Consider the following 23,146-nt stretch of genomic DNA (forward strand, 5'->3'; position numbering starts at 1 on the left):
AAATAAAGTCAAAATTAGCCGACCAAGTCTAAACGAGAGTTGTAGAGTATATTCTCACCTACGCGTGCATATAAAGAACGTCGAAAACGGAGCTCGTATGCGAAAGTTACGGATTTTACAAGTTCGAGGCCCGAAATCCGAGGCTGTCAGGTCTGCCACGACGTGGCACCCAAAAATCTACCCTATAAATAGCAGCTTAAGGGTGTCGGGTTTGGTGCTCATCTCTTTCCGTCTAAGTGCTGTTACTCTGCGAAATTACCTCGATAAACCATCCCGAAGCCCCGGTTTTCACACTCAAGTCCCGAAGGAAGTTCTACACTCTCGAGAGTCCCGAGAATCCCGAGATTTTCCCGCGTTTTCAGCTCTTCCTGTCGAAGTTCTGCTCGATTCTTCTCTCGACTACTTCAATCAAGTGAGTTCATACCCCTACAAACACACTTTAAATACGTTTTTAAATGCTTTTAAACACTTTTAAGGGGGGGGAATACAAGTAAACACACGGCTAATATCGTGTGAAACATCGATCTTTTGCTATACTTTTCATACTGTTGTTTTAACTATCATATGAAGTTGTTTATCATGCAAAACACCTTACAACACAACTTTACCCTCTTGGGATACAATATGTTTTATAAATAGAAATATGTTTTATTTATACGTTTACATACTACATCATATCAAGGGTAACCATCTTTGTTAAACCATTTTATGCATTCAAAGAACTTATGATTTATGCTTTGTCAAACATTATGAAATAGGATAAGTATTTCATACAAAACTATCATTCTAATATAGACTTAGTTGAAAATCCGTGAGACATCTTCAATGCTACCTTTTTGCGAAAAGGTACAACTTAAAGTCCTGACGATTATAACCAGAGTCTCCCGTGGGAGAGCGTGTCAAATGTGTATAGATCTATACGGGAAGTCATGATCCCGCGCCCTGATTGTTAGCTACAGTCCTTTGGGTGACAGTTTGGTCTAAACGATATGACGCCTGAAGACCGTTGCCACAGGCATATTATGTTTAGTATGGTTATAAAACTCACCGGATAGACAATTATTATGGTATTATGCTTTTATGAACGAGTAGCTATTAAAACTATTCTTTATCTAACAAGTGCGATCTTCGTATAGCTTTATTATATAAAACTATGCCTCAACTTTTAAGCACGTCGGTTGCTTGCGATTTTCGGTCTTAGAGACTGCCTGTTACGTTAGGAAAATAAGGGTTTTTCCTGTATCTAAAACAAATAACTAATAGGAAAATATGGGATTTTCCTGGTGCAACTATTTACAATTCACAACGCGAACATTCATATGCATTTCATACTTTTATAAGAAAATAAGGGTTTTTCTTGGAAAACACAACGAATCATATCTCATCTATTAGGGAAAATATGAGATTTTCTGGATCTAATACATTCATTTTCAACACAACGAATCATAACTCTTTTCATTTGAAAATAAGGGATTTTCTGGAAAACATACACGAACTTTGGAATGGCATACATTTTCTCAAAACCGCTTATGAACTCACCAACTTAAATGTTGATACTTTCTCTTTGAAATAACTTGTATTCTCAGGAAATCGCTAAACCAGGTTAGCAACAACTTTTGAAGACTTACGCTCAGGCGTTAGTTTAATCTTTTGGATATCATATTGTAATTTCTTTTACAAACATGTAACACATACAATCATGTAAACTTTTCAAATATATTTATATTATGGTGGTGTGTACTTTCTTTACTATTCATTTGTTATGATACTTGACATGACGTTCTCCGCCCCGAACGTTTCCGTCGTTCTGGTTTGGGGGTGTGACAGGACATGTTTCCAAAAACTAATACTACCCTCTGTCCATATCATTTTTTTGGAAATGGGAACAGAAAAAAGGTAGTGGTTCCTGTAAGGTTCACTCGAGTGATATCATTAACCATAAGGTTTAAAACTTTTATGATGATTCAATGAAATCATTGGGTTAAGGATTTGGTATTTGGGTATTGGGGAATTAAGCGGATAGGCTTAATTATGGAGAACTAATGTATGATATATTGTTTTGGACATCCATGAGTACGCTCCATGTTAGGATGTTTTCGCATTAAAAGTAACTTGTTTTTCTTTTTAAAGTCCATAGTTGGCCATGGTCGCTAGTGCAGTCATGATGTTCAACTAATATGTTGTTTTGGTGACATTGATGAGATTGAATGTATCTTAGCTGAAGAACCAAAACCATGCATATTCATTATTGATGAATATTGGAATTGACCCACTCTAAAATTATACTTCATGAATATTTTTTATTAAGTTAATCTAGACAGATGATTATGAGGTGTACATCCATAGGATTTGTTCCTCCAATTATTTAGAGTTTGATATCATATAGGCTGTTTGATGAGTAAATAAATTGAAATGTGCGACCATGCCCAGATTCGACTTAATGCACTCGCAAAAATAAGAACTCCTGAGCATGTTACTTTTCAATCCATGAATTAGAGCTCTATATATAAGAATGGAGGGATATCTAGACTAGGTGAATAGTTGACCACTAAATGTTAGTGGAAGTTTTGTGGATGACAATGTCTTCACATATATTTAGAGACAATGATATGTTTTCATACATTTATTATTGTCGGTATATGTTCTGGTTTCTGTTGTTCTTTTGCATATACGGGAATATGTTAGATTTAATGCTCATAAAAATAAAATAATAAACTTTTGTTTCGGTTTATACGTGACATGTGTCCAATACTTAAGGGGATAAAGGAAACATAAAAATAATAATATGTATAGTGTATTATTATTTATTATTTACCAACTAATAATAAATAAGAATTAAGAGTTTGTTTGTTATTTATTAAGAGACAAAATAATTTAACATTTATTTATTTATTTAACTAATAAAAGGTTTTTATTAACTAGTTATGATTAAATTATTAAGAGTTAATTATAAGAGCTTTGGACTTTATTTATTAGACAAGAAAGATGTTTGAGAAAAAAACCATAACCATCATAAATAAAATCTCTCTCTCTCTCTCTCATTGGTAGTCTAGTGAATATTGTTCTTGCTCTTGCCGTGTCGATCAACCATAAGGGATTATCTATATTGATATTATGTCTATCATATAAGATACAATTCTAAGCACATCATGGGTTGATTAGTTGTTGGTTTATATTGTTATGAATAAATCCATGCCTTTCAGATTGATTGGAAATTTTTAATATGTTAATGTATATGTTGTTTGTATTTTTATGTATGTATTTCTACATCAATTCCCCAACAATATCATTATTAACACAATGATATACAATCCTAAGTTGAATATCTCTTGTTTTATAGTTTTAAAGCTTGATTTTAACTTCCACTAGGAATCACATTAGCTTTATATCAAGATCATGATCTAGACATGAATTGATGCATTAATTTCACCAAACTCGTTTATGATTGATGATTTAAACTCTATTCAATATGCGAATTGATGCTCTAATGAATTAGAAACCAGTCCAATTCAAATCGCAAGTTACAACTTCCATTTAAGCGTTAAAGGAAAACTCATGAGTTCATAACGATTACAATTGGAGTAGGAAGCTTTTTTAATTGAACTTATAACCAACAAATTTAATTCTAACTGATTTGATATCTACTCTTTTGTAACACGCATCCAAGAACTCAATTCTTAACAAATATAAAAGAAATTATATAATTATACTTTGTATCTAAGATTCAGTTGAAAGTTGAAACCACCAAAAACCCAAATTAAATTTTAAAATTTAAATTTGTCAAGTTTGATTGAAATTGAAATTAAATTTCGGTTTGGATAATCTAATGAAACTGAAAACCAATAATTCGGATCAAATAAAAAAAATATAAACACATTAAAAAAAGTAGCAAGCAATCTCGGTCATTATATAAATGAAAACCAATGGCCGAGATTACAAAATGGTTAAGACCACAAAAATCATGGCCATAGGATAAATTTGATTAAAAGCTGTAAATAGTTCATCTATTCACATTTTTTTTACTTTTATAACATTGTAGTTTGTAATTTTGAAATTAAATCTACAAATGTTGATGTGGAAACTTTTGAACAAAAAGAAAGCACCAGGAAAGGGGAAAAATAAATATAGAACATCTGAGAGGTATCATGGGAATAGGAAAGTAACGAGAAGGAGGGGGAACAGAAAAGTACAAAATTTCAAAGTCTAAGAAGAAGAAGAAGAAGAAGAACTAACAAACGGTTGTGGGTTTAAGTTTTGATTCCAGTTTAAATCAATCTCGCCTTCCATCTCTTTCTAGGTAAAGTTCTTCAATTACATCGCTTCAAGGACTTGTATTTTGTTCTAATATCTGGATTTTATTCGAAGATTACATGCTGTTAGTTTCCTAAAGGCTAAAACTGTTTTATTGGATTATTACTGCATGTATTAGGTTTTATCTTAAGATTTATGTACTCGGAATTTGTGTTTGAAAAGGGTATAGAGTCGTGTAGTTTCTTGACTTCATTATATGATTCAACTGATATGATTTCGCTTGTGTTTTTGGTGAAACTGAATCCATGGTAGTTTCGATATTTATATTGAAAATCCCTAATCTTCGATTTCTAGGATAATTGTCTTGAATGTATTAGATTTTGTGGAGGATTCATATGAATCTGGGTTAGAAGAAGAAGAAGAAAAAAGAACCTAGGAAAGAGAAACTCACACAAAGGGCAAGATAGAGAACTTGTTGATTCGATTGAACAGATTCCCTGTTCTTAAATCTGATTAAACATGTATTTCAAATTGAATATTTTGTAGATCTAGATAAACTTTAAAATCTCTTTATAAGTATGATCTTTGTTTTTCTTTATGATTAGGTCACACATCTGGATACAATTGGACACAAAGTTCAAAAAGCTGCTAATTCCCAAAAGACATACTCAAAGTCTCAAATGGATTAAATCAATCAAATCTTCATCATTCTTGTAATGATGTTGATACAAACCTCCATTGATGCTCATCTCTCTTCTCTTCATAACAATGGAAAACAAGAAATCCTATGTGTATGGATCCAAGATAATGATCATAAAAACAAGAATGATAGTTTAAGTTCTTCCCAAATATCAACCGAAATTAACATGTCAGAAACTTCTAAACCTAAACCTAATCTTGTATACAAACGCCGAATCATTCACAAAAATACCATTTCTACCCCTACCCCTACACCCACCCTTGTTTACAAACGAAAAAAAGTTCAAACCATTTGTTGCTCATCATCAAAATCAAACATGGAAATTGGATCTTTTCCTTTAAAACAACAACAAACAGATGATATTGGTGAGTGTTCATCTTCAGTTGTAATGAAAGATACATCAGACACAAATTCATGCTTCAAGTTTCTTGAACACCATTTAGTGCTTCAAAGATTCAAAAGATTGAATGGATTGAAAGGAAGCTGTTTTAATAAAGTAAAAGATGTTGAAATTGAAAAGGGTATTTGTGGTTTGAGGGTATGTAAGGTTTGTGAAAAGTCAACGTTGACTTTGAAGATGCTGATTTGTGATCTTTGTGAAGAGTCTTTTCATATGTCTTGTTGTAATCTAAAGAAGGTTCCTGTTGGTGATTGGTTTTGTCATTCTTGTTTAAGAAAAAAACTCAAGAAAATGGAGGGAAAATCGCCAAAAGGTTATTTTGGTCCAATTGTGGATATGTTAAGAGATGTTGATTGTTATAAGTCGGATGCTCGTATTGGTAAAGATTTTCAAGCAGAGGTTCCTGATTGGTCTGGCCCACTTATCGAGTATGTGTTTCTATTTATTTTACATATTTACGATTTTTCCCTTGTTCTTTGTTTCAACTAGTATCAGTATAATGGAAGATTTTAGCAAATGACTCATGCAGCCAGCTTAATGATTACCACAACTTGTCTTCAGAAATAAACCCTTCAGATTCTGCTACTTATCAAGTAATATTTTATTATTCTTTTCTTTTTCTGAGATAATAATAATAATAATAATAATATAATAATAATAATAATGATTGTAGGATTGGGATTCCAGCAAGCTTTCTAGACTCAACTGTATTGGAAATTGGATTCAATGTAGAGAAATTGTTGATCATGAAAATGGAATTGTTTGTGGAAAATGGAGAAGGTATTCCTAATGCAAAGTATTTGTGTTCAAAAAGGGTATTTTGGTAAAAATACTTACTGGGTCTATTTTTTTTTGTATGAAATGTTACAGGGCTCCTCTTTTTGAAGTTCAAAGTGATAATTGGGAGTGTTTCAGTTCTGTGTTGTGGGACCCAATCCATGCTGATTGTGCTGTTCCTCAGGTATATATATATATATATATATATATATATATATATATATATATATATATATATATATATATATATATTCATTCACAATCATAATCAATTAGGACTTTTTGTTTCTCTTAAAAGGGTAAAATAGTCTTTTTTTTATGCTTTTTCAGGAGCTCAGTACTGATCAAGTTCTGAAGCAGTTGAAGTATATAGAGATGGTATTGATAACAGAACAAGTTGTACTTTGTTTGACTTTGACTTTGACTTTGACTTTGACATGTATCTCCACTCTTGATTTGTTGTCTGTGCAAAAGACGTAAATGCCCTCTACAAACGTGTGTTGATGTATTATGTAAAATCCTTTGATATGAAATTTTTATTTTACTTTTTTTTAAAAAAAAAAATAGTTGAGGCCAAGGTTATCAGCAAAAAGGTGGAAGTTGAGAGTTCACAAGGGTGTAGATGGAGAAGAGCATACAGGGGACACAAGAAATACACAAAAGTCATAGATTTCATGTATCTAACAAATTTTATGCATATATTTTGTTTTTTGCTAACTTTACTTGGCAAGAATTTTGCCATATTATTCAAAGAATGTGTTATATGGTTGATTAACATTGAAACATGCTAACAAAATGTTATATTATAGGTCCCACCTCCAAACTTTTTATGACACAGAATTACTTAAACGGTTTGAAAATTTTTATATAGACATGTTTAAATAGCAGGTTTAGGGTTTAGACTTGTAAACATGTAATATATTGTCGGGTTGAAACAATAAATGGATTGAAAGAGCTTGATGTTTGATCACAATTTTACCCATTTAATTTTTGTGTTGTGTCGTGTTAAAACGTTGTTTAGTCTATGTTTGGTATATGCCACAGTCAGCTTATAAGCTAATTTATTTTTCAATGTTTTTTTTATTATTTTTTTTAAAGTTGTAATGTTTTTAGCAAATCAAACATTTGCTTATAATATAAACTAGCTTTTTAAAAAACTACTTAGACTAGTTTTTTAAAAACTTTGTAGAGCATTTACAAATTGCAATTGTACCATTTATTATTATTGAAGTAAGTGGATGTTTGGTTTGTAGAATGTTTTTGGAATGAATGAAATCTATCAAAATAATCGGAATTGATTGAAATTGGAATCTGTTATGCATTTAGTTGGCATGAATGGAAGTTGTTCTTCTGTTTGAATTGTAGATTCGTTAATGAATTAAAAAGTAATTTATATAATATTATCAATATTCCATTTTACTCATTTTTTGTAACTTATTATTATTTTTAATAAAAATGAGAAAACGTTCATTAATTCAACTATTACCTATTTAAACCCACGTGGACATGTTGGCGTAGGCGTAAGCAAATGGGAGTTGGTATAGGTGTCGGTAACAACGTCGACATTGGCGTTGACATGGGCATAATGGCGTAGCATATGGGCATGGGCATGTAGGTGTGGTTTTGGGGCAGGTGGGTGGGTTGGGGAAGGGGTATGTGGGGGTGTTTGTGAAGGTGGAGTTGGTGATGTGAGAGATAGGGAAAACTGCAATAAAGTCCCTACATAATGGCCTCATAATCGATTTAGTCCATATATATATTTTTTATTCAATTAAGTCTCAAATACCGGTAATCGTATTCAATTTAACCCTTTGACCCGGTCAACAGGTCATCCAACGTTCAAAAATTACATTTTTGGTCCAGATTTCAAATTTTATTACAAATTCGGTCCATAATTTACACTTTTGGCCCAGATTTTAAATTTTGTTACAAATTTGGTCCAAACTTTACCCTTTTTGCCCAAATTTTAGAATTTTATTATGAATTCATCCTAACTTTAGATTTTTTACAAATTTCTTTCTCAAAAAATTGTTTCTAATATGTTTTTTCTTTATAAAATCATATTTATAAAAAAAAAACATATTTTCACATAAAAATCTTATATTTTCTATATAAAAACGTTTTTTAAAAAGCTTTTTGTATATGAAATATCTAGTTATAAAAATATGTATTTGTTAAGTATATAAATATATACAAATCCGTTTTTATAAAAAATGTATACAAAAACGTATTTTACAAAAAAAATGTATACAAATTCGTTTTTATATAATACGTGTTTGTATACATTTTTTTTGTAAAATACGTTTTTATATACATGTTTTTTTATCAAAACGGATTTGTATATATTTATATACTTAATAAATACCTATTTTTATAACTAGATATTTCATATACAAAAAACTTTTTATATAGAAAATATAATATTTTTATGTGAAAATACGTTTTTTTTGTATAAATATGATTTTATACAAATCCGTTTTTATAAAAAAATGTATACAAAAAAGTATTTTACAAAAAAAATGTATATAAATCCGTTTTTGTATAATATATGTTTGTATACATTTTTTTTTTGTAAAATACATTTTTGTATATATTTTTTTTATAAAAATGGATTTGTATATATTTATATACTTAATAAATACCTATTTTTATAACTAGATATTTCATATACAAAAAACTTTTTATATAGAAAATATAAGATTTTTATGTGAAAATACTTTTTTTTTGTATAAATATGATTTTATAAAAAAAAACATATTAAAAGCAATTATTTGAGAAAAATAGTTGTAAAAAAAAACTAAATTTAGGATGAATTCATAATAAAATTCTAAAATTTGGGCAAAAAAGGTAAAGTTTGGACCAAATTTGTAACAAAATTTAAAATATGGGCTAAAAGTGTAAATTTTGGACTGAATTTGTAATAAAATTTAAAATCTGGGCCAAAAATATAATTTTTGAAAGTTGGATGACCTGTTGACCGGGTCAAATGGTTAAATTGAATACGATTACCGGTATTTGGGACTTAATTGAATAAAAAGAATATATAGGGACTAAATCGATTATGAGACCTATATGTAGGGACTTTAATGTAGTTTTCCCGTGAGAGATATGATGATAATATTTTTGATTGGATAACTATGACTAAGATAAAGATGAGGTGAGAGAATATTTTTTTCTTTATAATAAAATAAGAAACGAAATTTAAAATCTTTGCCTTTAACTAAAGAAAGACAAATTCCATGAGATTTTTTTGATTTTGTCAAGCAAAGACAGTTTTAGTAAAATTTAAATTCCAATTTCTATAAAAAAAATTTAATTTGTAACACTGAGTATAAGGTAAACACTTTTTCTGAATCTCTGATCAAAATTTTGAGTTTTAACCCTGGTCACGACGTGAGCACTTATGTGTCACGACGTGACCACGTCGGAAGAAATGTCCATATCTTTAGGAGTCACGACGTGACCACTTATGGATCATGACGTGAGACCTGTTGCGAACCTAACCCTAAATTCAGGGATTTTTCCCGTAAAGGAAGTGAGGGCTAGGGTTAGCCCACCCTCAGCCTCTATCACCTCCTAACACTCCCCCTTGAAACCCTAATCCTCCATAGTTGATTTTGAGCTCCATTTGGGTGTTTTGTAGACAAGAAGAATGAGAGAGAGAGAGAGAGAGAGAGAGAGAGAGGGAAAGAGAGAGAGAGAGAGAGAGAGAGAGAGATTGGTGCATCAACTCAACATTCAAGCTTCACCATCATCCATTTTCACACCTTCTGGACCATTGTGAGTTTCCAAGTTCAGTGCTATATGAGTCTATAAGCTTATATCTAGGTTTTTATGCACTATCTTTCATGCCTAGGCTTGATATAGTGATGGGGGTCCATAAAGTGGCCAACTTTATTGATCTCCAGTGTCCCTTTGATGAGATAAGTGTTGGATCTGAAGTATATATGGTTAGGTTTTTGGATTCTTGCATGAGATCCTAACCCCATTATTTTCTTGTTTTGCCCTAGCTTGTGTGTGGGACATGCATGTCCAAAAAGCTATGATTTTTATGGTATTCTTGGATAAAGGAAGCCTTATAGAAGGTCTCAATTGCAAGGCTTAAGGGATTAAGTGACCTTGGAATGTTGTGACGATGGAAGAATCATGATTATTCTATCTTATTAGGTCACGACGTGACCAATAGATGGTCACGACATGATGACTGACTAAGTGACTGTGACAACCGTCAAATTTCGCTCAAGTCAAAGTCAAACAAAGTCAACAAGTCAAACCGGTCAACTCCATTAACCCTTGTATGTTAGGGTTTACATTATACAATTCGCTATTTCAATGAGAAAACATCATTTGAAAAATTCATGTGTTTGATTTTCCTTAGCCTTAAAAGTGCTAAACAACAAACCAAAGCGATAAAACACTATTGCACAATCATCGGGATTGTGTAAGACACTAAATCATGGCTTAACGGGGTTTATGGACCTTTCGTTGCGAAGCCGGACTCTCAAAAAGATCACAAACGAAACCTCTCACAATCTCTTTCACTCAACCTCTCTCTATTAAAATCTCTCCCAAATCTCTCCCGAATCTCTCCCAAATCTCTCTCAAAAGTTCCTTTAATTTTTTGTAATCATTCGGGCCATCCCGACCCTTAACTGGGTCAAAAACCACTTGAAACGGGGTAAAAACGGGTAAAATAGGCTTAAGGACCCAAAACTGAAGCTTCAGGACCGAAGTCCCTGTCATAAAGGAAGACGACACACATTTATCTGTCGTAACCTTACGACTCGCGTGTTGATGACACGCAATGAGTATCAAGGAAGCCCCTGTCATAAAAGAAGACGACATGCATGTTTGCGTGTCATAATTTTTCCGGTTTTTCGACTACGACTTCGTTTTAACTCCGTTTTTCATTATTTTAACGTGGGATTTTCACCCAAAACTTTATTTTATAAACTAAGGCCCCAAAATATATAAATCTCCAGGGTTTTTAGAAAAATGTATTAAAAGAATTGGTGGTTGGACTAATTATTGAGGGAATATTTGCTTTTCCTTATTTTATGACAAAAGCAAGCCACCACCACCTCACTCTATGATCATCCACTCTTTCCCACTACTCCTTGTCACCTTAGTGGACCTTTACACCCAATCTCCAGCTCTTCCCATGTTCTAAGAGCTGGAGGATTGATCCTCTCTCCTCATTCTCCATAAAGTTCTTTCATTCTACACTTAGCAACCAAAGGACACTCTCCAAAATTCTCTCATCTTTTCTCTCAATTTCAAGAACTTCAAGGCTTTCTCCAGGGATTTATTCCTTCAATTAGTAAGTATCTTCATCATTCACATAATTATTAAACTCCATTCTACTCAAATCATTGATATCTTACACAAATTCCATCTTATTCGGTGTTAGATTCTCGAATCATCAAGACATCTTCTTAGTGTTCTTGGGTTGAACACTTCCTCTATCTCACTTTCATCTACTGAAATCACATAAGGTGAGTTCATACCCATACATTTACATGTTTTTCTTAAGTTTTAAGGGGGGAATACAAGTAAAATCATCAAGAACACAATTAAACTTTTTCTAACAGATTACATCAGAAAAGATGGACTTTAATCACGGACTGTTTTGGTCAACTTAAATATTTTAGTTTTCAAAACTGTTCCAGGTGCAAGTAGTTCAAACTCTTAGCTTTAAAATGGCTACTTGCACATCTCCATATGATTTTTCTACAATTTATGGTGATTTTTACAAAACTGCCTGTCATTTCAGAGGCAAACCCGGACCAGTCTGTGATTATGAACATTTTCACCTCTGTTAGAGATCACTAAAAATCATGGTAAAATTTACGAACAAACTAGACTCATATTCCAAACTCTCAAAATTTGCGGATTTGGATTTAGAGCTTTGATGATTTTTTTTATAAATTTTCTAAGAACAGTAACAGAAACTGTTTTTCAACGAAAAGTTGTTGTTAATTTCATTTCACCTTGTAACATGTTGAGCAAGGTGTATATCTTTATGTGATTATATGTTATTGCAATATATGACATTTTATCTTAATATTTAGACACACATCAGTTTACAAATGGATTTGGTCATATAAAATATAAAGAATAACAAGTGATTATAATCAAAGTACAATCGATACATTCAAACATTTAATAAACTATTTTGAATATAGTTTGCATACATTACCACGTACTACCCTTGGTTGATAAACTATAATAGGTATAGTTTATGATACATTACATAACAAATACATTTAATAAGGGTACATTTATACAAAGGATATTTTCATTAAGCAAGGTACGGCCATACGGTACCAAGTTTTCATAACACGTAATTCCGTTAATGACTTTGTGAGACATTTACTTCAAATTACCATTAAGTCCTGTATTGTAACCAGAGTCTCCTTGAGGGCGAGCGTGATACTTGTGTATAGATCTATATTGGGTTTGACAAACCCACACCTAAGTTGCATGCAACAGCTAGACCGGCAGGTCTGGGGTGACAAATGTCATAACATTTCCGACGCCTGAAGAACGTCGTTTCAGGCCAACTAGGTCATAGCATGGTTATAATAACTCACATAAAGTATTAATAAACGTTGGAATTTACGGGAACTTCATTAAAATTTAATGAGTTTATGTCGATTTAAACTTGCATTGTTTTACTATAAATATGACAAATTACTTGTACATTTCGGTCTTTGGGTTTTAAGACTACATTTACACATTAAGGAAAATATTGGATTTTCTAACACAAATACTACTTTCACAAACAAAAGGCTTTTAATAATACCAAACAAAAGCTTATGAACTCACCAACCTTTGTGTTGACACTTTTTCAAACAACTTGTATTCTCAGGAAATCATTAAACAGGTAATCAAGTGCTTTTGAGGATGGGACGCTAAGGCGTCTACTATTTCATATTTTGTCAACATATTGTAATTGATTCGTAAACATGTAATTCATACAATGATGTAACTTTTTCAATTATATATATGTTGGTTGTGTTTGCTTGAATTACTATTACAATTGTTGTTATGATACTACACATGAAGTCCTCCACCCCCGGACGTTTCCGCCATCCTTGGTTTGGGGGTGTGACAGATTGGTATCAGAGCACAGTTTATAGTGAATTAAGTATATCAAACCACATAAGATATACAAACTATAAACACAATTGGGACTAATAGTCTCTGATTTGTGCATTTTTCAAATAAATATACTTTTAGAAAATAAATGATTTTTTTATTAAAAGTATAAATACATGCATACATGCTCATATAGTGTCATAACTAGAAGAACATAAAATAAAAGAAGAGGAGTTGTACATTATGGGTATGCCTTGGTATATGTAAATCAAGTCTGGGAAGGATATAGCCTGATCAACTATATCTGTCCGAGGAGTGACTTACATATACTGGGGGATAGTCATAATGGGCAACAAATCTATCAACCTAACTACACCCTACAGAGAATACTTTAAGAATCGAATCTAAACAGCTAAAAATACTATAGGAGTATTTGGTGATACTATAACCAACTTATGTGAAAACTAAAGACCTCTATTAGTAGGCCTATGATAACTGAGTGCATACGCCAAGGTTATACATAATTAAAGATATTATAGACTCAGAATCTATGACTATTGCTCTACTTCCTGTTCCTTGTTTGGTTGTGGACTTAGAGTAGAGTCATTTATTCGAAAGTCTATTCTATCTCAAATTATGTATAACTGATATGCACTACGTGATTATAGACGTAACTAATAAGGATCACCCCTATAAGTAATTATAGGATTAGGCGTCTATTAATTATCTCTTCTACCCCTATTCTCGCAGGAGCAACATGATGTGTAAATTTTAACGCCCGTACAAAACCTACTTCTACCCACTACCATAACTCCATCTCCAAGACGTTAACAGTAACACCAAGAATAGTTCACTAAAGTGCGAAAATATACATGTGTATATAAATGGTAAGGATATTTACTAAAAGGTTTATCAATGAAATAGGCATGCATTTTATTTCATTGAATCTCACTACTTGGTATTACAAACAATTTACAACTGGTAACTCTAAGATTCTTTAGGTGTACCTCGAAGTTATGTGTAATTAAGGAATGATTGACCTAGAAATGGTGAGTCCGCCTTAGGACCTGTTCCTTGTTTGGTTGTGGACTTAGGGTAGACTCATTAGGATCAACAGTCTAATAAAATTTAATTACACATAACTGGGGGCATGTCAAGAGAATCTTAGGAGTGGATCAGACATGGAACAAATCACAAGATTATAATCAAGTTATTCCTACTAAATTCATAAGTCTATTTATATAGACCTATGGTATAGAGTCGTCGGCGTAGTCGTGTCGGCAATCTAAAATATGGCTAAATACATAATACAAACTATAATACCCAAATTATACAAAATTTTCTGCATTAAAAATCAATAGACAAATACATAAAATGAAACAAAAAAAAAAAAAAAAAGAGTATCAAACTATCAAGAGAAAAACACATACAATGTAGATTAAAATCCACTAATGATAACAAAATGGCTAAAAGAAAAGGTAAGGACTAAGGATTGTTAAGTCCTCTCTTCTTATAAATAGCTTTGAAGCAAGCTAGCCTAAGCTTCTTTGTTCTTTCTGTCAGTTCCATACCTGGCAATTTCTCCATCATCTTCTTGTGCCCTGCTAACGTCTCTACCTCCTCCTTTAATCCCAACTCCTAGTTTTTTTAGGTAGATGCAATATATTTTTCGTGTGAGTTCATAAAATTTACAATGAGTTAAGTTTATGTAAATATAAATCAGAAATCGTAGTAAAACAATTGATTCGATGTGGCATATGCCTAGGGCCTATGTTTATGTTATAAAGAAACTAATAATTAAAATTTTAGAAAATACCAAAACTACTTTGGTTACCAAGTGCATGGATGCATGCATGAGTAATGTATAGAAGGTTATTATCGTAGTTTACCTTGGCATTTTGAATGAGGGATTGAAGGCTCTTAAGTTTTCTATGAGGCCATCTGTTTATGTTTAGCTCTCTGCATCTTTTCTTCAACAATGTTAACCCTATCCCTAGTTCCTTTGCTGCCATGGTTATCGGCATCTCAAAGTACTTCGCTATCTCTTCAAACTCCAATGGTCTCAATCTATTTGCCACCTTCCGGCCACCGTGATCAGTGGTGGCAGCACTAGAACTACCTGTAGCCTCACCACCGGATTTACAGTCTTCACTGAAACTAACCAATGGTAAATTACCATCCTCCCAACAATCCCATAAGCTTATGTCTTCAAGGGGATCAAGATCATGAAACTCATTTCTAGAAATGATGTTTTGATCTTTGTTAAGTACTGTGAAAACATTCTGATCGAGCACTTCATGCGATTTTTCCGACAACTCGAAATCCTGATGGTTGAGCAGGTCACCACTGCAAAAATCAAACCATGTTTTGATCAATATAAACAAAATCACTTTTCTGTGCGAAAGATGGTGTAATGAGTGACATTTATATATACCTGAACAGATCCTGATGATCAAAGTACTGAAACCGATCGAGGTCATCTATGGGGTTTTGATGATCTGCAGGCGGATCCATTTGTGAGGGAGAAGTAACGAATAACAAATAAAGATGAAATGAATGGACTTTGAGCCGTACCCTTCTTCTGTGATGATTTATATAAGGTAAGTGGGAGGAGTAATAAATAAAAAAAAAATAAAGAGGAAATGAATGGTCTTTGAGCCATAACCTTCTTCTTCAATTCACACACATATACGTATATGTTGCTGCAAATTAGGACTTTTGTGCCTCATGCATTTAATGCATCACATGCCTACTGCATATTCTTGACTTTGAAGCTACGTACCAGTTTCGAATTTCCCCAGTAGCACACTTTTCATTAGAAAGTACTCCAAGTCTTCACACATGCAAATTATGACTTGAGTGTCGCTATAGGTAACTAATAAAACTTTATTTTTTTTAACCCCTTAAATATCAGTACAAGCATCTAACATCGACATTTAAATTCTAAATTTCTTTTTATTACTAAAACTAGCATCTATTCAAGTCTATAAACCATGAATCTTGGGAACACGGCAAAACCCAAATAAGTCTTATCATCTATGTAAAAACTCAGGGTTTTTACCAGTGAATCTATCAGTAGCGGAGCTTGAACAATTAACTTGGGGGAGGGGGGCCGAAAATATTATAAACTGAAATTAAAAAAAAAAAAAATCAAAATCAAAATTTGAACAATAACCAATAACTCATTTAACAATAACCAAATCTATAAGTTCATAACTAGTAAATCAAATTGGAAAATCGCCAAATCACAAATGACAGCCAAATTAATAAGAAACTCAGTAAGACAGTAGTAACGCATAAATAGGCAACGGATTGACTGAAAACAGCAGCAGCAGTGCAATACGCCAACACCAACAATCAACAATCTTACAATCAGAAAAGAAAGAACAGCTGAACAGGATATGGGTCTCGGGATTACATACCTGATTTCTGTGAAGTGTGAATAGGGATTTGGGCATTAGGCGATGGCGATTGGCGAGAGTGAGACCAGGCGACTGACTTAGCGAGACAACGAGAAACGAACAGCAGGCGAGATAGGCAGCGAATTGGGCAAATAGGGATGAATCGATTTTGATTTCTTGATATCGGGCTTGGTAACACTTGCCTATAACCCAAGTGGGGTAACAAAGTGGATGTTCATTTGAGTTGGCCCAGTAGGCAATGTGGGCCTGAAGAGCCGAGGCATGTTATCTATCCACTGTCGAGAGAGAAGAGTTTTTGCAGCTCTGTGAAGCCAGCCTGACGCATTGCCTCTTTCTCTAAGACCCAAGCCTAAGCTCAAGCCACATGAATCAACTCTCGACTTGGAGCGGGCAAGAGTATTGGACCATTCTGATTAGGAATCGGGAGGGGCCAAAGCCCAAGTTTGAAGATAGCAGGCTTATAACAATTTTATTTTGAACTACAATTCCTACTCCTGGCCCCAATAATACTACGCCCCTGGAATCTATGATGGCTAGTGTAAACGTTATGGTCATAGATCATTAAGATTCTATGGACTTAGAATGTGTGATTCCGCCTCATTCCCTGTTCCTTGTTTGGTTGTGGGCTTAAGGCGGGGTCACCCATCCAAAATGCCCTTGCAATCTTAATGATATACGACTAGTTTACGCCAATCGACTATAAAAGAACTAGTAGGACTTATAATGCAAATTTCGTCAAAATTTGTTGAAACATTCGTAATGATGGAACTCGCTAACTATAAAATATTCATAGTGGTAATACAAAGGATAAAACAGGGAGTATAAAAGCACACATAGAATACTCTATCATCCTAAAACAATAAACTCCTTTTAAATTGACTCAGCTCAAGTTACAATAAGAAATTTCCAAGGTCGTCATGTGACATCAGGCAGGTTGTTCCTCGCCATAATCAATTTCTTGTACTACGAGAAGTTTTCCACATCTTTTTCCAAACTCTTGAAGTCCCAGTCAAAATGCAAATTTCGGGACGAAATTCCCTCTAACGGGGGGATGATGTGACAACCGTCAAATTTCGCTCAAGTCAAAGTCAAACAAAGTCAACAAGTCAAACCGGTCAACTCCATTAACCCTTGTATGTTAGGGTTTACATTATACAATTCGCTATTTCAATGAGAAAACATCATTTGAAAAATTCATGTGTTTGATTTTCCTTAGCCTTAACAGTGCTAAACAACAAACCAAAGCGATAAAACACTATTGCACAATCATCGAGATTGTGTAAGACACTAAATCATGGCTTAACGGGGTTTATGGACCTTTCGTTGCGAAGCCGGACACTCAAAAAGATCACAAACGAAACCTCTCACAATCTCTTTCACTCAACCTCTCTCTATTAAAATCTCTCCCAAATCTCTCCCGAATCTCTCCCAAATCTCTCTCAAAAGTTCCTTTAATTTTTTGTAATCATTCGGGCCATCCCGACCCTTAACTGGGTCAAAAACCACTTGAAACGGGGTAAAAACGGGTAAAATAGGCTTAAGGACCCAAAACTGAAGCTTCAGGACCGAAGTCCCTGTCATAAAGGAAGACGACACACATTTATCTGTCGTAACCTTACGACTCGCGTGTTGATGACACGCAATGAGTATCAAGGAAGCCCCTGTCATAAAAGAAGACGACATGCATGTTTGCGTGTCATAATTTTTCCGGTTTTTCGACTACGACTTCGTTTTAACTCCGTTTTTCATTATTTTAACGTGGGATTTTCACCCAAAACTTTATTTTATAAACTAAGGCCCCAAAATATATAAATCTCCAGGGTTTTTAGAAAAATGTATTAAAAGAATTGGTGGTTGGACTAATTATTGAGGGAATATTTGCTTTTCCTTATTTTATGACAAAAGCAAGCCACCACCACCTCACTCTATGATCATCCACTCTTTCCCACTACTCCTTGTCACCTTAGTGGACCTTTACACCCAATCTCCAGCTCTTCCCATGTTCTAAGAGCTGGAGGATTGATCCTCTCTCCTCATTCTCCATAAAGTTCTTTCATTCTACACTTAGCAACCAAAGGACACTCTCCAAAATTCTCTCATCTTTTCTCTCAATTTCAAGAACTTCAAGGCTTTCTCCAGGGATTTCTTCCTTCAATTAGTAAGTATCTTCATCATTCACATAATTATTAAACTCCATTCTACTCAAATCATTGATATCTTACACAAATTCCATCTTATTCGGTGTTAGATTCTCGAATCATCAAGACATCTTCTTAGTGTTCTTGGGTTGAACACTTCCTCTATCTCACTTTCATCTACTGAAATCACATAAGGTGAGTTCATACCCATACATTTACATGTTTTTCTTAAGTTTTAAGGGGGGAATACAAGTAAAATCATCAAGAACACAATTAAACTTTTTCTAACAGATTACATCAGAAAATATGGACGTTAATCACGGACTGTTTTGGTCAACTTAAATATTTTAGTTTTCAAAACTGTTCCAGGTGCAAGTAGTTCAAACTCTTAGCTTTAAAATGGCTACTTGCACATCTCCATATGATTTTTCTACAATTTATGGTGATTTTTACAAAACTGCCTGTCATTTCAGAGGCAAACCCGGACCAGTCTGTGATTATGAACATTTTCACCTCTGTTAGAGATCACTAAAAATCATGGTAAAATTTACGAACAAACTAGACTCATATTCCAAACTCTCAAAATTTGCGGATTTGGATTTAGAGCTTTGATGATTTTTTTATAAATTTTTCTAAGAACAGTAACAAAAACTGTTTTTCAACGAAAAGTTGCTGTTAATTTCATTTCACCTTGTAACATGTTGAGCAAGGTGTATATCTTTATGTGATTATATGTTATTGCAATATATGACATTTTATCTTAATATTTAGACACACATCAGTTTACAAATGGATTTGGTCATATAAAATATAAAGAATAACAAGTGATTAGAATCAAAGTACAATCGATACATTCAAACATTTAATAAACTATTTTGAATATAGTTTGCATACATTACCACGTACTACCCTTGGTTGATAAACTATAATAGGTATAGTTTATGATACATTACATAACAAATACATTTAATAAGGGTACATTTATACAAAGGATATTTTCATTAAGCAAGGTACGGCCATACGGTACCAAGTTTTCATAACACGTAATTCCGTTAATGACTTTGTGAGACATTTACTTCAAATTACCATTAAGTCCTGTATTGTAACCAGAGTCTCCTTGAGGGAGAGCGTGATACTTGTGTATAGATCTATATTGGGTTTGACAAACCCACACCTAAGCTGCATGCAACAGCTAGACCGGCAGGTCTGGGGTGACAAATGTCATAACATTTCCGACGCCTGAAGAACGTCGTTTCAGGCCAACTAGGTCATAGCATGGTTATAATAACTCACATAAAGTATTAATAAACGTTGGAATTTACGGGAACTTCATTAAAATTTAATGAGTTTATGTCGATTTAAACTTGCATTGTTTTACTATAAATATGACAAATTACTTGTACATTTCGGTCTTTGGGTTTTAAGACTACATTTACACATTAAGGAAAATATTGGATTTTCTAACACAAATACTACTTTCACAAACGAAAGGCTTTTAATAATACCAAACAAAAGCTTATGAACTCACCAACCTTTGTGTTGACACTTTTTCAAACAACTTGTATTCTCAGGAAATCATTAAACAGGTAATCAAGTGCTTTTGAGGATGGGACGCTAAGGCGTCTACTATTTCATATTTTGTCAACATATTGTAATTGATTCGTAAACATGTAATTCATACAATGATGTAACTTTTTCAATTATATATATGTTGGTTGTGTTTGCTTGAATTACTATTACAATTGTTGTTATGATACTACACATGAAGTCCTCCACCCCGGACGTTTTCGCCATCCTTGGTTTGGGGGTGTGACAGTGACCTTGGAATGTTGACTTTGACCGTTGACTAAATTTGACTTTAGGTTAAATGGAGTAATTTGAGTAGTGGATTGAGGCTTGGTCCCTGTTTGTTGTACACGTGACCCGTAGATCTTGTATTTAGAGCAGTGATCAGTTCAACTATCTTTTGGACTTTGAGGTGAGTTTTCCTCACTGTACTCGTGGGTCGAAGGCACCAGTGTCAATCCACTAGGTTGTGTTATGTATCTTGGTATATAGAATATTGCTATGTTGTAGTTACCTATTAGATTGTTAAATCTGTATGATTACCTATGCTTACTGATTATTGTTTATCTGTTACATATGTCGACATATTGATGGTTCGATTGAGGCGGGAGGCCAACAAACTCGGGATGGTCGGGTTGAGGTGGTACTGGTTCGTGCGGTAGACCAACAAACCCTGGATGGTTGGGTTGAGGCAATATGCCAATAAAGTCTAAAAGGTTAGGTTGAGGCAATATGCCAACAAACCCTGGATGGTTGGGTTGAGGTTGTAGGCCAACAAACCCTATATGCATGTATTGTAACTGTTATTGTATTATTGTGTGGAGTACTTTGTGTTAGGTTTTGTACAAACAATCCTATGTGTGCATGCAACCCTAATTTGGATCTATGTTTTCACTATTAGATACACAACATTATGAACACATGGATAAAACCCTAATGTAGCATGCTATTTTCGAAATTCATATATAAGGTTAGATCACATACCTCTTGTTGTTATATTGCAATAACAACTTAAATCTTCAAACCCTTAGTCTTGAAAGCAAGCACCACAAGTGTAGTGCCTCTAATGGCTCACAAACACCACAAGCAATTGGAGAGGCTATAGAGAGAGAAGGGAGGAGGTAGAAATCGTCCTTAGATGCTCTAGGGATCAAGTGGACGAAATCCTAAGGCCTTAGGGGTCTTTATATAGGGTTGGGATTAGGGTTTCAATCCTTATCCTTATCCAGTTACTTGCCCACCAAGCAACCACAAGATAAGCCTTGAAAACCCTTATCTCTTGGACCTTGGACGATTTTAAGGATATCCTTATCCTTGAATTCATCCATCCTTTAACAAGGATAACCATTGCCCTATTTTGCAACTATCACATAATTACAATTCAGCCCCTCTAGTTTAATTAATTACACTTGATCACAAAATTAATTCCTAATTAATTATTGACCAATATTAATTAATCAAATATGATTTTTCCTTTAATATATTATTATTATAATATATTAATAAATCATAATAACCTCTCTCTCTATTTAATTTCTCCAGTCAAGTTGCTTTGGTGAAGGCAACCCAAAAGGACCATGCACAACCGGGTCAAGTATTTACCAAATATGGTTACGGGCTTAGACACTAATCCAACAGTCTCCCACTTGGATAAGTCTAGTAACCACAAATGTAACGTGCAACTCGATTAGCAATCGTAGCTCTCAAAGACGCTGTCGAACTCTGATCTCATCAGTAACCTGTCGTTTAGATAAGGGATCGTACAGTCCTCTGTTTAGATATTGTGCGGACAATTTTTACGGAACTAATTGTCCAGCAATTGGTTTCTCGATCTCAGATTCATTTGACATAGAACTTAATTGAACACATCAATTCAGTCCTGACCGGGCCCGGCACATAAGTCAAATCAAATCATCGAGCGGCCGTGATATCGCTTTTACCCTCTTAGGATAAAAGTAACAGATAAACTTCGACTTATATGCATTTACTTATCCACTAATCAGCTATACACAACAATGCGTTTTATAACATCAATTTACTGATGCGGTTTCGCATTATCAATGCACAACCAATTAGTAAATAATAAACCATATATCTAGGTTTTAAGACCATATGATATTATCGTCTTGCGATCACTTTTGTCACATTCCATAAAGTGATTCCAGCAAGCGCGGGTTTATTCCAATGCTCAAAACTTGTTCATAAGCACTCATGAATGTTGCAGCAAACCTTTGCTATGTCTAATACCATTTAGACAATCTACATACCAATTCATGACAATCTTCTTTCATATATACTTCCAACATATGAACGATTGTGGACCATTCGAATAATTCGATTATTCTTAATAACTCAATTATTCAGGAAGTCAAAACATGCAAATTGAAACAATAGTTAAACAATTAACACAAGACAGTAACTTTACTTATAAATAATACTCATTTATTTAATCATCAAATGTTAATTACATTTATCTATTATATGTTTCTAATACTATCTAATCTAAACTAATATCATCCTTCAGCCCAACACTCCTAGCATGCTGCAAGTGCTTAACCCTGCTCAGTCCCTTCGTAAGCGGATCTGCTGGGTTATCTTCTGATGATATCCTCTTGACCACGAGTTGTCCTTCTTCTACTCGATGTCTAATAAAGTGATATTTCCTGTCGATATGATGAGATCTACCATGATCCCTCGGTTCCTTTGTCAAGGCAACCGCTCCTTCATTATCACAGAAAATTTCCATAGGCTCCTGTATGGCAGGTACAACTCCAAGATCACCGATGAAGTT

At 33.7% G+C, this 23,146-nt stretch overlaps 1 protein-coding gene across 1 annotated transcript; it reads left to right on the top strand.

Moving 5' to 3' along the window:
* Nucleotides 1-4,053: 4,053 nt before the first annotated feature.
* Nucleotides 4,054-6,903, top strand: LOC145126112 (RING/FYVE/PHD zinc finger superfamily protein). The gene is made up of 7 exons (XM_079061526.1): nt 4,054-4,297; nt 4,857-5,779; nt 5,881-5,944; nt 6,025-6,131; nt 6,222-6,312; nt 6,459-6,506; nt 6,696-6,903. Exons 2-7 carry the CDS (start codon nt 4,968-4,970, stop codon nt 6,795-6,797), a joined length of 1,224 nt encoding a protein of 407 aa, XP_078917652.1. The 5' UTR covers nt 4,054-4,297; nt 4,857-4,967; the 3' UTR covers nt 6,798-6,903.
* Nucleotides 6,904-23,146: the final 16,243 nt, after the last annotated feature.

Source organism: Lactuca virosa, chromosome 7, assembly GCF_052849685.1.
Source record: "Lactuca virosa cultivar CGN04683 chromosome 7, Lactuca_virosa_CGN04683_v6, whole genome shotgun sequence".
In the NCBI taxonomy this organism is placed as follows: Eukaryota; Viridiplantae; Streptophyta; class Magnoliopsida; order Asterales; family Asteraceae; genus Lactuca; species Lactuca virosa.

Bases quoted from the DNA above. Each gene is read 5' to 3' on its own strand.
- LOC145126112 (XM_079061526.1), top strand. From the start codon at position 4,968: ATGATGTTGATACAAACCTCCATTGATGCTCATCTCTCTTCTCTTCAT. The intron at 5,945-6,024 runs GTAATATTTTAT...TAATGATTGTAG, and splicing joins CAGATTCTGCTACTTATCAA to GATTGGGATTCCAGCAAGCT. The intron at 6,507-6,695 runs GTATTGATAACA...AAAAAAAAATAG, and splicing joins AGTTGAAGTATATAGAGATG to TTGAGGCCAAGGTTATCAGC.